The sequence below is a fragment of the Culex pipiens genome, chromosome 1, assembly GCF_016801865.2.
Source record: "Culex pipiens pallens isolate TS chromosome 1, TS_CPP_V2, whole genome shotgun sequence".
Lineage (NCBI taxonomy): Eukaryota > Metazoa > Arthropoda > Insecta > Diptera > Culicidae > Culex > Culex pipiens.
In genome coordinates this window covers 28,651,536-28,667,221 of record NC_068937.1, presented here as the reverse complement: position 1 = coordinate 28,667,221, position 15,686 = coordinate 28,651,536, and the positions used below count along the sequence as shown (strand labels likewise).

Below are 15,686 nucleotides of genomic sequence, written 5' to 3'. Positions count from 1 at the left end.
CTGTTTACATCTAGCAACGTCAAAACGGTCAAACTTTATTTAAAATGGAAAATTGTTTGCAGCAGCGCGGCGAAAAAAAAAATGTGTTCTTGCGTAATCATTAGGTGACGGAAGTGTCGCATCTACCACCTAATGTCCGTCGTGGTCCGGAAAACGGTGGTTCGTTCAAGATGGAGCACTCTGAATGGTTTTTTGAAGCCGAAATGTAAAACCTCAACCTGCTCGACCTGCACCACTGGCTGAGGCTGATGACGGTTGTTTCGATCCAGATTCGCTGACGGATTGGCTTTGAGGGAACCCGTACTTGAAATTGTCCTCTTTTTAGCCGAAATTCTTGTTATGTTGTCATTTGAACAAAAATCAGAGTGGATCGAAACACGCGGTTCGGTTTGTTGGTAAAATTTGAGGAATTTGACAGATGCGTATTTTTTTTGTTTTCTTCTTTATCTTCTCTTCAGCGTCAGAAGTTTTGGTTTCAAGAAAATGGCCGTCATCACAGGGGCCTGGGTATAATGGAACTTACTTTGACCTTCTGAGTCGAAAAATATTTGCAACGGCCTTATTCAAAAAACACTAAAACGCGTTTTTCTTGGAACGTCAAAGAGTGACGTGCGACCAGGTGGCACGACAACGTCAACATGTAAAGTAGTATGCTAAAATGCACTTTCTCTGTGTTGTGTCTTCTTTGGTTTTGTTTTTCATTGTTCACTTCAATCTTAATGTTAACCTCAATGTTTTACATTTTCTGCATAAGAGCAATTTTTAACGTTTTCGCAAATTGCCTCTAAATGTTTTTTTTTTTTAATTATATGAATATACCATTTTGCATCTTTGGTTTCTTCATACAAATTTGGGAAATTTTCTAACCAATTTGGAATCTTCGGTAAAGTTGTAGGTTAGGACTTTTCAGAAGAAAAAAGGGGACCGTCATCTTTGGCGAATCGGGACTACAGTCTGAATAGGGACAGCAGGTTTTCGAGCACTTAAAAGTTTTAAATTTGGAAATCGATAAACTATTTTTGTACGTATTGTACTTGTTCTATCTAAAACTAATCAAAAATATCCAAATACTGTTACAAGGCTAAATCCGTCGGCTAAAACAGTTGTCCTGATTCGTCCCAGATGACAGTACATGGAAAAAATACCTATTTTTCATTTATTTTTTATTTAAAACGTTATTTTGATTAAGTTAACCCTCTTCGTTATTACATTTTTTTTGTATGTTTTTTAAGATCAAAAGATTCGAGATTTGAATTGTTTAAAAATAATGATTATTCAATTTCATAAAATTAATAAATAAGTCAAGTTTCGCATCTCTTTGAAAGAATATTTCGGAATTTTAAAATCATGACTAATATTTTAAAAACGCGTATGACTTGGTTCTTTCTTTTTTCAAAAAAAAAAATAAAATTTGGCATATTTGTCGAGACGCACCACAACTTCAGCAACTGTCAAAGTTCAACTTTCAAATAGTAAACTTTTTCGCATTAAATTCAGACGGTTTGAAGGCAAATTTGCCCACTCACTGAACATAAAAATCTAAAAAAACTCTAAGCCGTTTTGATGAAATGATAATCGGGTCCTAAAATGAAGCTTAGATTGCTGATATTATTGTTTACAGTGATAAAGCTTATTTTTCTGACTACAATGACCCTTTGTACGACCACAAAGAGTTTAAAATGGATTTTCAAATCAATTTTGAAAAATTAACCTCACGGTCCTTCTTGACAAAAAAGTTCCTACTTGACAGCTCGTTCCAAGGGGACCATAGTTGATCCATCGAAAAAATGTTGTCTAGTAATTTTTTTTTGCATAAAAATGAAAAAAAGTGATCAGAAATGGATTTTGATCGTGTTTTTTACCGTTGTACATAAAAATTGACATAGGGCTTTAGTACCCAATTTAAAGTTTTTTTTCAACAACTCATCGCACAATTTTAGCGGCACATGTCAGGCTGACTTTTGGCAAAGCAAAATCATTCCCTGCCAAACTTTTAACCGACATTGCATGTGGAAATTAATCACACCAAAAAATTTCTTCTTTGATTAGTGGTTGGAGTCTTGAGAATATTCGCGTGAATTATTTCAACAATAGTTCGCTCATTGGCCGCTAGGGGCGCTGAGGAAAAAGAGCTAAACACGTACACTGCTAAACTGCATCACACAATGTTCAGTTCACTTTTACACAATTGGGTCCTAATATTGTTCACAACGATAAAGCTTCTTTTTCTGAGTACAATGACACTTTACGACCGCAAAAGATTTAAATGGATTTTAAATCAATTTAAGAAAACTAACTTCGCTGCCTTTTTTACAGAAAAAGGTCCTACTTGACAGCTCGTTTCAAGGGGACCATAGTTGATTCATCGAAAAAAATGTTGTCTTGTCATTGTGGTTTTTGTGGGTTGGTTGAGCGTTTTAACAGAATGCATTACTACCCGGTCAGAAATGGCGGACGCATTTCTGGCGTTCGTCTGGGGGCTTGCGCCAGCCATCTGGCAGAATTTCCCCCACATTTGCCCCAGATTTCTGCCATGATTTCTGGCGAATATGACCCAAACCGGTCGTGCACGGTTCAACCGATTGAACCGGTTGATTTTGTTGCCAGACAGCTGGCTGAAATTTTGCCCGACTTTCGCCAGATTCGTCTGGCGTTACGCAAAACTTGGCTAAGTGTGCCAAGTGTGTTTGTGAACTGCACGACAAACGTCCGCCTGCGCCAGACACTCAAATTTACCAGTGGGTAGATTCGGGTTTGGCTGAATTTGAGTGATTTTAAATCAGAACATTGTTATTTAAAACGTGCGTGTAGTTTTGACTGTTCAAAAATCATTGCACGCACGCTAAAAATCACTCAGTTTCCGTTAAAACGGAACCCACTTAGAAATGAGCACGCAGAAAAATATTTTGTAGAATCAGCCTGTACGAGGTTTGATCCAACAAATTTTTTGTTGAATATAATCAACGCCAATTTTGCGTTGAAATAAACCTTGATTTTCTCATTTCCACAAATTGATTTCAAAAGGCATCATGTACATTTTGACACTTTCTGGGTTATTATATATTCTGAAAGTACTTCTAATAAGCTACCTCTCCACCAAAAATGAGCAAAAGTTACTTCAGTAAAGTCTGTTTAATCATGATTTTAAATAAAGTAACATAAACAAAATCTCTGCCATCAGCAATTCCTGTTTATATAGCCCTGTCACCCTGTGAAACAAAAGGCTACATAAACCTCGTGACGAAAAAAAAGCAACATGAAAAAAGCGCCATGTACATTCGGCGAAGAAAAACGAATCATAACAAAGCGCCCCCCTCAGTGACAGCGGGGTGATATCGACGCTGGTGATTTCAAAAGAAGTTATGTTTGTTTTTCTCAAATAAAACTACGGAAACAACGTTTTATTGAATAAGGATGATCAAGTATCAACAAAAGCAACGTTTTGCATCGTTTGTTATCATTAGAACATCTTATTTTGCTTTTAAATAAAAATGGTAATTGAAAATGGATGCTCAACATTCAAATGCGTTTTTCTCAAAACGCATGGTTTGTACACACGCAAAATCCACATAACACAGATCTGTGTAAAATTTGACACAGATAGCCCAAAACCGGGAATACACAGAATCTGTGTAGAAGACTTGTTCACAGATCTGTGTACAGTCGCTGTCTGTCAAATCTGTGTAATTTTTATTAAACAAACTGTGTAAAATTTTACATAGGTCTGTGTAGATTTTTACACAGATCTGGGTAAAGTTTTACACAGAATCTGGGTAGAATATAAAATATGTTTTTGATTCTGAAAATGATTTTGAATATATATTTTAAAATTATTAGGTAAAATAAAGCACATTTTATTAGCTTAAGTCTGAGATTTTAAACATAATAAACATTTGAAGGAGTCGCAGTATGTGTTTGCTCGTGATGTCTCCGGAACTCCTCCTCTGGAATAGCTGTGCGGATAGTTTCGCAGCGGGCAAGCCTGGCGCTTCTGCAGCACACGAAGAAGGACATCGAAGAGAAAAGCTACCAATCTGGAATAAAAATCGTGAGAGGTTAGAATAAAGGTAAGCTATTTTTCATGAGATGCATTACCTGAAAAGTTGAAAATCCAATCTAGGACTGATTCTTATTGGAACCGATGGCCGAAATGATTAAAAATCTAAAAGAGAAAGACAATTTAACAATACTTCATGGAAAAAATCACGAGAAATAACTTACCAAGTTTCTCTTGGTTTTTACCTAGATTTGAAACGAAAGCTGATCGAAAATCTGTGTAATTTTTTACACAGATCTGTGTTATAAAACTACACAGTTTTGACAGCTAGAACATGTTCTACAATCTGTGTAATTTTTTTACACAGATCTGTGTTATGTGGATTTTGCGTGCATGATGCTTTTTGAAATGTTGGCATCGAAATATGTTTTGTTGTTTTGAAAAAGTTGCTTTGTCGTTTAGCGTTGATTCAACAAAAATCTTAATTTCAAATCAACAAAACGTTTTGTTGATAGGCAGTCAAACGTCATAATTACCCCCCACTAGAGGGCGCTGAAACTTGGGGTGATGTTTTCATTATAACCTACAGCGAGTAAGTTGGTTTGAAATTTGAAATTGTTTTATTTCATCATAAAATCGACATTAATAGCAAATTATACCATTTTCAGGTAAGAAATAAGTAGCTAAATTGATATAAACGAAAATATTTTTGTGATGGCCGATTTAACCTGTTCATTATCTGATTCAAAATGAGGGAATGTTTTAATCAACCAAAACCTAACTAATCAATTGAGAATGCAGATTATTCAAGTGGACAAATATTTTTTAAAGTCACTTCTACCATAAAAGCAAAGCTCTGCTTGAAAAATGGTAATTGGAATGATTTTCAAAATTAGCAATCTAACCTCATTCTCGCGTTTTCAATCCGGATCACAGAATTTTCAATGAAAAAGGCAACTTAGCAAAAAAATCAAAAAGTCAGTCGATAGAACTTTTTATTTCTTACCTCCTGTTAACTTTATTTTATTCCAAAAGATCAATTTTCTTTTAAAAAACCTTAAAATAGTTTTCACTCCCCTTTGCACTTATCGCGCAAAACCGTAAACGTAACCTTGCACCAAAGTTCTCCTACTCGAATGTAGGTGGCGAATCGAGTTTTTAGCTTTGGTTTTGGGGGCAATAGGCAATCAAACGTCAAAATTACCCCCCACTAGAGGGCGCTGAAACTTGGGGTGATGTTTTCATTATAACCTACAGCGAGTAAATTGGTTTGAAATTTGAAATTGTTTTACTTCATCATAAAATCGACATTAATAGCAAGAATAGGCATTAATAGGTAAGAATTAAATAGCTTAATTGATATAAACGAAAATATTTTTGTGATGGTCGATTTAACCTGTTCATTATCTGATTCAAAATATGGGAATGTTTTTATCAACCAAAACATAACTTATCAATTGAGAATTTAGATTATTCAAGTTGACAATTATTTTTTAAAGTCATTTCTACCATAAAAGCAAAGATCTGCTTGAAAAATGATAATTGGATTGATTTTCATAATTAGCAATCTAACCTCATTCTCGCGTTTTCAATCCGGATCTCAGAATTTTCAATGAAAAAAGTAACTTAGCAAAAAAAAACAAAAAGTCAGTCGATAGAACTTTTTATTTCTTACCTCCTGTTAACTTTATTTTATTCCAAAAGATCAATTTTCTTTTAAAAAATTTTAGAATAGTTTTCACTTCCCTTTGCACTTATCGCGCAAAACCGTAAACGTAACCTTGCACCAAAGTTCTCCTACTCGGATGTAGGTGGCGAATAGAGTTTTTAGCTTTGGTTTTGGGGGCCTATATGCCTTATTTTTCTGCGTGAGTAAAGAGGGCATCTGTCAGATTTGAAAGAATTTCACTCAGATCTGGAAAACAATCTTACCGGTAGAGACCGGTAGTAACCATTTGGGTAACGATGGATAGGCTTGAAAAAAAAAGAGCGGAAGTAACCCTCAAAAAGTGTTTTCCTTAAGATGACAGATAAAGGGTAGATTGAACCCTTTTTTAGAGTACTTCTGATTTTGAGTGTAGATGCACACAAGTTTGGATATAAGTAATTTATACCTAATTCGAGTTTTGCGTGTGACCACACCCGCAGTCTTCTTTTCACCGGGTTGTGAGCAATTGTCATTCTCTGTTTTGATTTGTTTTGCACAAAACATGGGCTGATGGTGGAACGGGCGGAACGTCTTTTTTAAAAAAAAATCGACTAAATTTGCAGTTTTTTCGAGTGTTTTGTAGTTTTCTATAACCACCAGTGTCTTCCGAGCTTGTTCCAGCGCTATTCTTTGCAAGGCAAACCGCAATTTTGAGCATAAACGTAAGTATCTTCCCCACAACATGGAACCGACTTCGAATCACGTGTTTACACCTGCCCGCTTCAGCAGAATGGTCGTAGAGCAAGATTCAAGCCCTCCGGCAGTGGACGGCACCGGCCAGCAAGATCAGCAGCAACAGCCGCAGCAGCGCCGCCATAAGATTCCCGTCCCGACCAACTACCGGTCCGCGTCCAAGATTTTGCGCCTGGTCGTCGAGGAACGGCGCAACGTAAAATCGCTCGTTCTGGAAGATAAGCACCTGCGCAAGGGCAAGGGGTTGGCCATGATGGACTTGATTTTGGTCAATTTGACGCAGATTAAGGATTTGGTGAGGCGGACGGAATTGTTGGAGAAGGAGCCCCGGTTGAACCCGTGGCTGGCGACGGTTCTGGTGGCGGAGCTGATCTTCGGGCGGAAGGAGCTGACGGGGGACTCGCTGCCGGTGCAGTGCGTCCGGCGCTACCGGGAGGCCTTGCAGGAGGCGCTGACCACGTCGGAGGTGGCTCCGGCCAAGCAGCTCGACTTTAAAGGTACGCGTGTCGCGTTTCGCCTGTCCTAAGGGAAGTCTTTTCTCCGTTTTGCTTGCAGATTTGTAGCCGGTCCACGCCATGGGGAAGAAAAATAAGAGCAAAGCCGCGTTGAACTCGTCCGCGGACGAACCGGCAACGAAACAAGCCCTGGAGGAACAAATGCCGCCGCAGACTTCGCCCGCCGTCAACGAACCGTTCGAAATTCCGCTCCACTCGAAGCAGGCCGCCTTTGCGCTGCTCTGGCTTCTGGTCTACAGCTTTTTCATGTTCACGCTTCCGTTTGTGGCGTTCTACGGCACGAAGCACATCCTGGCGGACCACTTCCAAGTGACAGGGTTCCCCAACACGTGCGGCTCGGTGCTGGCGGCCGTGCTGACCGTGAACGTGATTATCATTCTGTACGCGCTGCGCGGGTTCCGCGAGGCCGAGGAGGACGAACAGGAGCGGAAGCGGAACGAAACGACGACGACGGCGGCGAGTGGTGAAGAGTCGAAGAAGATCAAATGATGAAATATTCCAGTATTTGAGAGTTTTAGAGTGTGTGGCGTAGATTTTTTTGGCTAGTGAATAAAAAGAGAAAAGACTTCCCTCTTAGTCGAGAATTTCATTAAACCAAAACTCGTAGGTAAATCGTACAAACAAGACTCTCACAACACTTACTTTGCCTCTTTAGAACCGCGGTACGTGCGCATCAACGTGAACATGCTGGCGCCGCCCGGGGCCATCCGGCTGCTGCAGGAGGAGGGCTGGGTGCTGGTGGACGAGGAGTTTGCCAGCTACGCCGAGTACCTGGAGCGGGTGCGCAACCTGGGCGATTCGGAGTTTCTGGTGGACTTTCACTTCAAGGAGATGCTCGTGTTTCCGAACAGTGCGAAAAATTACTGGGCCCGGGCGACGGACCACAAGCAGAAGTTTGTGCTGCAGAATAAGGTGAGTGAGCGGCGATATCTATGCCAACGGTGATTATTGCACCCGATCGTAATTTATCGACTCTCGATCGAAATGTTACGATCGTAACCATCGACAAATAGTCGTATGTGTGCCATCATGTGACACGTCCAATTTACAGCAGACGTGTCGTAAGATAACATAAAAAAAAAACAAAATCTGTGACGAAACTACGACGGACGATCGAGAAAATTTCGATATCATTTTGAACTACCTAGTTCAAAAAATTGGAAATCATTTCTTTTAAGATTTCAAAAAAGTTAAAATATCTTAAAGATTAAAAAAAACAACAGCTTGAAAAAATCTTAAATATATCTTTTTTTTACTTTGTATGCCTCTTATTGCATTAATTTTTTGTTTTCCAATTTTACTAAAAATAGGGATTCAAGAAATAAATAAAAATAATATTTCAGAACTTAAATAAATTCCAAAATATAAAAATATCAAAATAATCAAATAAAATAACTTTTTTATTCATAAATTTAAGAAATTCATAAAAAAATCAAATATTCAAAATATAACAATATTAAAAAATATAAAAAATATATAAAACAATCCTACTTTCTTTAATACTTTTTTGTAGGGCCGTTGCAAGTTTTTTTTTAGATTATGTCCCTTGAATCAGGCCAAAAAAAAATAATAAAAAAGGTAAAAAACTGAAGGGCCACGATGTCAACATTTGAATGAAAAAAGGGTTTTAAAATGTATTATACACTTGTCCAGTTGTTATGCAATCATTAATTTCCAAAATTTCTAAGTATTGACGAAAATTTTATTTTTCATCATACAATAAAACATTTTAAAATTAAAAATGATCGAAATTTATTTAAAAAAGAAACATAAGCAAAAAAAATGTATTTTTTAATGCAATTGTTAGAAATTTCTAAAATCTTGAATATTTCAAAAATTTCTGAGATTGAAAAATGTATAAAAAGCTGCAATTTAAAAAAATCTGAAATTTTTTTTTTTATTTATGTGCCTCAAAAATAAAAAAATCTTTAAAAAAAATCGTGTTATAACGAAATTTAGCACCTTTTAAATTATTTTTTTCAGATTTACAAAAAACCAAAATTTTAAAAATTATAAAAATAATCAATATAAAAAAATAAAAAAAAAATAATCAGGCATTTCTCAATGTTAAAGCTTAGAAAATTTAAAAAAATAAGGATTAGAAATTTAAAAAAAATATAAAAATCACAAAAAAAAACACAAGAAATAGATTAATAACATTTAAAAAAATTAAAATGATTGATAACATTTTAAATAAATTCTTAAGATCATGCATGAAACACATTAAAAAAAGAATTTCATTTCTGTTTTTTAAATGAAAATAAAAAAAAGATTTTAGAAGCTTAAAAAAAAAGTTGAAAAAAGAAAAAATATTTGTTGATTTTTTTAAAGAAATATGTATAATAACAAAAATCGAAATAATTTTAAAAAAAATGCTAAAATTCTGACATTGAACAAAATAAACAAACATTAAAATAAGAAATCCTAAAAAAAAACAAATTCTAAAAAACTCAATTATGCTCCAAAATAATATAAATCTAAATAATTGAATTCCCCCCCATAAATCTCGAAATTTTCTAATTTAAAAAAAAATTGGAATGAAATTTATTTATTTTGAAAATCCCTCGTTTTTTATGTCTTTATTTTTCGATGATTTTAAAATTTTTGAATTTTAATCATTTGAATGGTTCAAAAAATCTTGTAATTCTATAAGGTTTGTTAATTTAACAATTTTTGAAATTTGATTATCACAAAATTCCGGATAAAGGGCCAACCATACACCACGAACCACGTAACAATCAAAGCGTGGGAGGGTGAGGGGGGGGGGGGGGGGAAGGGGGTCTCAAATAAAAAAAAACATGTCCACGCGTTTTACTTCTGGACTTTAATCGAGGTTTAACATAATCAAGTCTGGGCTAGACAAAATTTGGAATTTAAATACATCCTAATGATGAAGAGTTTCTTTATTTCAGAGAAAACTTAAAATAATGAAAATTCTAAAAGTTTTGCAATTATTTAAAAATTAAAATTAAAAAAGATTTTTCTAGGATCTACGTCAAAAACTAAATTTAAGATAAATCCAAAAAACAATAAAGCTTGAAAGATTTAAATAATCATTTTTTTTTAAATTCAAAAATCACAATTTTTAAAGGGGTTTTTAAAGATAAACTTGGAAAAATATTTGCAGGTTCAAAAATAAACAATCTTAACAATCTAAAAATAAAAATAAAGATGCAGACTTAATTTTTGTAACTGATTTGAAAGATTTTAAAAACGTCAAAAATAAAAAAATCATGATTATTTTTAAAAATGTAATGCTTTCGCAAATAATTTTTTTTTAAATCAAATAATTTAAAATAATAAAAACTTATAAACAAAATTTTAAATAAAAAATTCCAGAATTTTTTTTTTCAAATTATTTAGTTCGTTGCAAATGATTTTTCGAGTTTTGTGCCGCTCCCTTTCTTTAAAATCAGCTCAAAAATTCAGGAATATTTTTTAGTAAACATTAATTTTTTATTGAAAAAAGTGGTTTGAAATACATATTTCTGCGTTGATCATGATTTAGCATATTTGGGCACATCAACAATTTAATTTAAGAAAACAATCGAATCGAAATGAAAAAAAGTAGTTTAAATGTATTATGATTTTTTCCGGAAAAAGGGCCAACTCTTAATCCTCAAACCAGTAAAAAAGACAGCTAGAAGTCGCATGACAAAAAAAAACTTTTGCTAGAAAGAGAAAGCAGATCTGATGGCAACAAACACGCAGCTGCCATGTAAACATACTTTGAATTTATTGGTTAATTTCTGTCTAGAAAGCCAATCAAGCCTGAGCTGGACGAAATAAAAAAAAACCAAATTAAAATAAATCGAAATAATTATGAATTTCGTAATTATTTTTTTTTAATTTGTTCAAATTTAGATAAAAAAATCAAAAGTATTGAACCTTTTCATCTTTTTAATTAATTTTCAATTTCAATTTGTGTTTTTATTAGAATTTAGCAGTTCTGTTCCAGGATGTTACATTTGCAATTCAGAGATTTGGAGAACCTTTCAACTGAGATCAATTCATAAGCCTTTGCAGGGAGGGTACATATTTCTACGTTTAGATTTTGCTAGCTGAGTGCTCTTTTAGGGAAAATAAATTTTGAGAAAAAACCCTAGATCTATGGTCTTTTTAATTATAATTAAAAAAAAAATCATTTCGGCAAACATTTTTTTTTTAAGAAATCAATAGAAAAATCGTTAAAGTTTAAACATTTAAAATATTTCTAAAATCAAAAAAAAAAAAACTTTAAAAATGTGGATTTCAAAAATTTTAAGATTCAAAAATTTCTTAAATTTGAACCCTTAAAAAAATTAAGAAAAAACAAATTTAAAGTTTTATAATTAAAAAAAAAAATCAGGAATTAAATGAAATAATTTTTAAAGATATTTTGAGAATCTAGTAACTTTTTTTTCAACAATTTAAGCCAGGTTCCAATTGTTCACGAACTGGATTCCCGCCCCCTCCCTTAGAAGTGTGGGTTTGAAATAAAAAAAAAAAAGTGTCCACGTAGTTTATGAATAGTCCTTAATCGAGGCTTCAAATAATCAAGTCTGGACTTTATTTAGTTAGGTTCCTACATCCAGTAACTGCTATTTAAATTTCAGTCGTAATTTCTCCATGGTTGATCGAAATCTTATTATCGAGAAATCTCGATCGTGAGTCTAGAAATTACGATGGAAATATAACGAATGAATGCAATAATAACAACGTACATTCTCCTCCCACAGGCCTGCCTGCTTCCAACGTACCTGCTGAACCCAGCCAAGAAGAGCGTCGTGATGGACATGTGCGCCGCACCGGGCCTCAAAACCACCCACCTGGCGAACCTGATGAAGAACAAGGGCCGCGTGTACGCCGTCGAGCGGGACGCCAACCGGTACAAGCTGCTGTGCGACTATTCCGCCGACTTTGGCGTCATCAAAACCATCAACGACGACTGCCTGCTGGTCGGCGATGAGCAAGCCCCCGGCGTCGAATACATCCTGCTCGATCCGAGCTGTTCCGGCTCCGGCATGGTGGACCGGCTCAAGCTGAACGAGGAAATCGACAAGCAGCGGCTGTACCGACTCGGTGGCCTCCAGTACAAACTGCTGACGCACGCCATGAACGCCTTCCCGGCCGCCAAACGGATCGTCTACTCGACCTGTTCGATCTTCCCCGAGGAGAACGAAGCGATCGTGCAGGGCGCGCTGCGTCACAACGGCCACTGGAAGCTGGTGGACGCGAAGGCCGCCCTCGGCAAGGAGTGGCACAACGTGGGTTCGCCGGACTTTCCCGGCATCGGCGAAAAGTGTCTGTACGCGCGCCCGGAGAGTGATCTCACCATCGGTATGTTTGTGGCCGTGCTGGAGCGGTGCGAGGGCGAGGACGAGGTCAACGAGGTCTATCTGGCGCACGAGAAGCAAAAGGACAGCTACGAGAAGCTGGCGAGGATCGGCAAGGAAGGCGGCGGGAAGGAGAAGGGGAAGCGGCGGAGGAAGCAGGAAGTGGGTGGTGAGGAGGAAGAGGGTTCACAAGCTGCTCCTGAAGAAAGTGTGAATGAGGATGAGCCGAGTAAGAAAAAGAAGAAAAAAAAGTCGAAAGAATTGGTTGAAGAAGAGAATCAACAAACAGAAGAGGTCGCCGAAGCTCAGCACGAGGAAAGCTCTCTAAAAAAGAAAAAGAAGAAAGACAAAAAGGTAGAATCTGCTGTTGAAGAGCAAGACGTGGCAATGCCTGAAGATTGTACACAGGATGACGACGATAAGATCAGTAAGAAAAAGAAAAAGAAGAATAAGAATAAGGAAGTTGAGGAACCGGAAGTGGTTCCCGAAGAGAGCACTGTTGACGAACAGGATGTTTCTTCAGTGAAGAAAAAGAAGAAAAAGAAGAATAAGGACAAAAGTGTGGAAGAAATCGTTGAATAAAAACGATAAGTGTTTGATGCCAATAAAATGCAATTTTCCATAAAACTTGTTTTTAATTATTGTTGAAAGTACATATAAGGGAGGAAGAGGAAAAAAGTTAAATGGTATTCGATTGAATTGCCTGTTTACAAATCGATTTTTTCCATACCAATTTCACCTTCGAGTATCAATGGGCCCAGAGTCCTCAAGTTGCTCATGGAACAATATTCATGTTGTGGAGCGAGGTTTTGAACAATGTTCCCTATTCTGGGCACGCCCCAGTCTACTCGCAATAATACTTCATTCAAATGCTTGTAACTTATTTTTTTACCGTCTCGCTCCTCGATTTTTAGGGTCGAGGGATACAAACTAAAAAAAAAACATTTGCTTCGACTTTTGAAAATCTTGTCAAATTTTTTTTTCGACGAACATTCGCCAGGTTTCCAAAGTTAAAAAAGAAACAATAGAGCAATTTTCCACCAAGCCCGGAAATTGATTTTACTTACATTCTTTTATGTGTGGCTTTTAATAATATGGCTCAAACTTTGATTTTTTTTTATTAATTTGGTGTCTTCGGCAAAGTTGTAGGTTGTTTATTAAAAAAAATAGGTAGACGGAAAAAACTGTAAGTTTTCAATCGACATATTTTTTTTTTTGCAAAAAATCAACTTCTCAAAATACGTATTTTTAAACTTTTTAATTTTTTGATATATTTTAGAGGACAAACCCCCACATCTTTCAAGCCATTCAAAAGAATGGACCAACGAGTTATTAATTCAGTAACAACATTTCAAAAGGGCGAATCCCTTAGATGTAAACAAACTGAGTTTTTGTCAGAATCATATAAATTCGCAATTCGCAATTCGCAATTTTCAGTGTAAGAACGGGCCTTGACCGATCTTATGCACCAGGTTCCCGACGAACACGCACTGCCCTTACACCTACATCTCACCCTTGCTCTGAGTCAGTACGAGCAACACGCTAGAACACGCTTTGAGTGTTCGTGCCAGGCATGCACACCTTCTTTTCCGGTTACGCATTTTAACTCGGCCGGGGGTGGTACATTACGTAGGGTTTGATGTAAGTATAAGCGCCTAACCATTTAAAGTGTGCCTATCAACTTTCATAAAGCAAAAACTGTTATATTTTTAGTTTGAATTCAAAAACTAATTGTTAGTTACTGTGTATTGTTTTCTCCTGAAATCTTCCCTATTGTTGAGTCGTGTTTATCTGTTGCTATTTCTTTTGTCGCGGTGTTTTGTTACAATATTTTGGTCCTAAGCATTTTATAAAAGTTTTTCAAAAGTACAATAGTAATATTTGCGTTAATCCTTTAATCATTTCATAAATTGAGTCAGGGCTCGAACCTCACTTGCTTAAGAAAAAGGTGAAGTTTCAAAACAATGGACAGTGAAAGAAATATACTATGTAAAGAATCAATAGTAAAAGAAAGATAGTAATTTATGAAGAAGATAAAGAAATTAACAATAGTTAATAAATAGAGGTAACAAACATGCTTAGATTGTATTGAGGGCAATTTACAGGGAAGATGAAAAATAATTGAAATAGATAAATAAAAAAAGGCACATGATAAACAAAATTGACATCGCTGCCAAATTAAGGGAAAGCAGACAGTTTGTTGCAGCAGCATCAACTAGTAAAATAGAGTGAAAAAGCGTTGAGAAATAAGAGAATCAAATAAGTAAAATCGAAATCAAATGAAGGATAGTAAACAAAAGCCGTTTAAGAAAATTAGTGAAACAAAATAAACAGATGATAGATGGTAGCTGGAAATGGAAAGGAGGGAGGAAACCCCGTTCTGCAACGTTCAGGTACATCCACAGCAGTTGACTCAACATACTGCGAATCAAAACAATACCGTCTACAATCACAAATTACTTCCCTTTCCCACATTGTCGCGCCCCTTTCTTTTAGCCGTCTCGACTCTGACCCTCGCTGGTCAAAGGTTTACGATCCGTTTCCACAGGCCACCAGCTAGGTCATCATGAAAACCAAGCCAACGTGGAGGTAAGAAAATAGGACACTTGCAAGGAACCAGAGCTATACTGTCCTGATCAAGAAAGATCTAACAGGACTACGGACGTAGTCAGTGACGCTCCTTCCAGGATGTTCCTCGCCTGAGCGTCAACTGAAGAGATATCATCAGAATCATTCGCACTTGGCCTGCGACGTATATTTAGAAACACTAAATTTTCATTATAATTTAGTGAATTTTAACCTGACAATCCTCACAATGGATCAAAATGTATGTTTCTGATGTCTCTGAACACAATTCCACAGCAAACACAGATTTGTATGATCCTAAATAAACAACTTATTAATTTTAATTATTATAGTATCGGATCTGGTCTGGTTTCACAATCTAGATATGAAGGTCCATAATTTACCGGTTCTTGGAACATCCGGGGATTCTGGGTCGAGCAGTTTTTTTTTTCTTAAATTATTTTTATTAGGTCCTTTTAGGTGCTGTGACCAGGTTGGGACCGAGGATCAGTAAAACAATATATAATAACAAAAAAAAAACTCCTTAAATTCCATACTTGGAGATCATGTAACTGACGAGGGTTACTTGGTCCAAGCGGGTCTTGCAGGTCTTGAACCTGCCGATGTACTCGGAGAAAATCCCCCACAGCTCAGCCGAACTGTAGAGTACCTCCACGGCTTCCTTCCTCCGTGGCTCCACCGTCTCGGGGCCACCTTGGCTGCTTCCTGCGGGACGAGGGCGATCCTTGGATTTTCCGTCCGGAACTGCGCCCGGCAGCGGAGGGAACTCCGCCGGCGTAAACGCCGGAACTGCTGGACTCTGCTTCTCCGCCTTCCTTGCCGGCGGTTTCGGTTTCGACGCCTGCTGGCGCCTCCGGATGAAGTCCGCACGC

The 15,686-nt window shown here is 36.7% G+C and overlaps 2 protein-coding genes across 3 annotated transcripts; both read left to right on the top strand.

Moving 5' to 3' along the window:
- Positions 1-6,205: 6,205 nt before the first annotated feature.
- Positions 6,206-12,847, top strand: LOC120413719 (28S rRNA (cytosine-C(5))-methyltransferase). Of its 2 annotated transcripts, none has more exons than XM_052706187.1 (4): positions 6,206-6,367; positions 6,435-6,895; positions 7,569-7,825; positions 11,632-12,847. In XM_052706187.1, exons 2-4 carry the CDS (start codon positions 6,436-6,438, stop codon positions 12,808-12,810), a joined length of 1,896 nt encoding a protein of 631 aa, XP_052562147.1. In that variant the 5' UTR covers positions 6,206-6,367; position 6,435; the 3' UTR covers positions 12,811-12,847. The 2 variants fall into 2 exon arrangements, with proteins under 2 accessions (XP_052562147.1, XP_039430580.1); XM_039574646.2 differs by having other exon boundaries at positions 6,432-6,895.
- Positions 6,845-7,489, top strand: LOC120413720 (uncharacterized). Its single transcript, XM_039574647.2, has one exon. The coding sequence runs from the start codon at positions 6,974-6,976 to the stop codon at positions 7,400-7,402; it is 429 nt and encodes a 142-aa protein (XP_039430581.1). The 5' UTR covers positions 6,845-6,973; the 3' UTR covers positions 7,403-7,489.
- Positions 12,848-15,686: the final 2,839 nt, after the last annotated feature.

Bases quoted from the DNA above. Each gene is read 5' to 3' on its own strand.
- LOC120413719 (XM_052706187.1), top strand. From the start codon at position 6,436: ATGGTCGTAGAGCAAGATTCAAGCCCTCCGGCAGTGGACGGCACCGGC. The intron at 6,896-7,568 runs GTACGCGTGTCG...TTGCCTCTTTAG, and splicing joins CAAGCAGCTCGACTTTAAAG to AACCGCGGTACGTGCGCATC. The intron at 7,826-11,631 runs GTGAGTGAGCGG...CTCCTCCCACAG, and splicing joins AGTTTGTGCTGCAGAATAAG to GCCTGCCTGCTTCCAACGTA.
- LOC120413720 (XM_039574647.2), top strand. From the start codon at position 6,974: ATGGGGAAGAAAAATAAGAGCAAAGCCGCGTTGAACTCGTCCGCGGAC.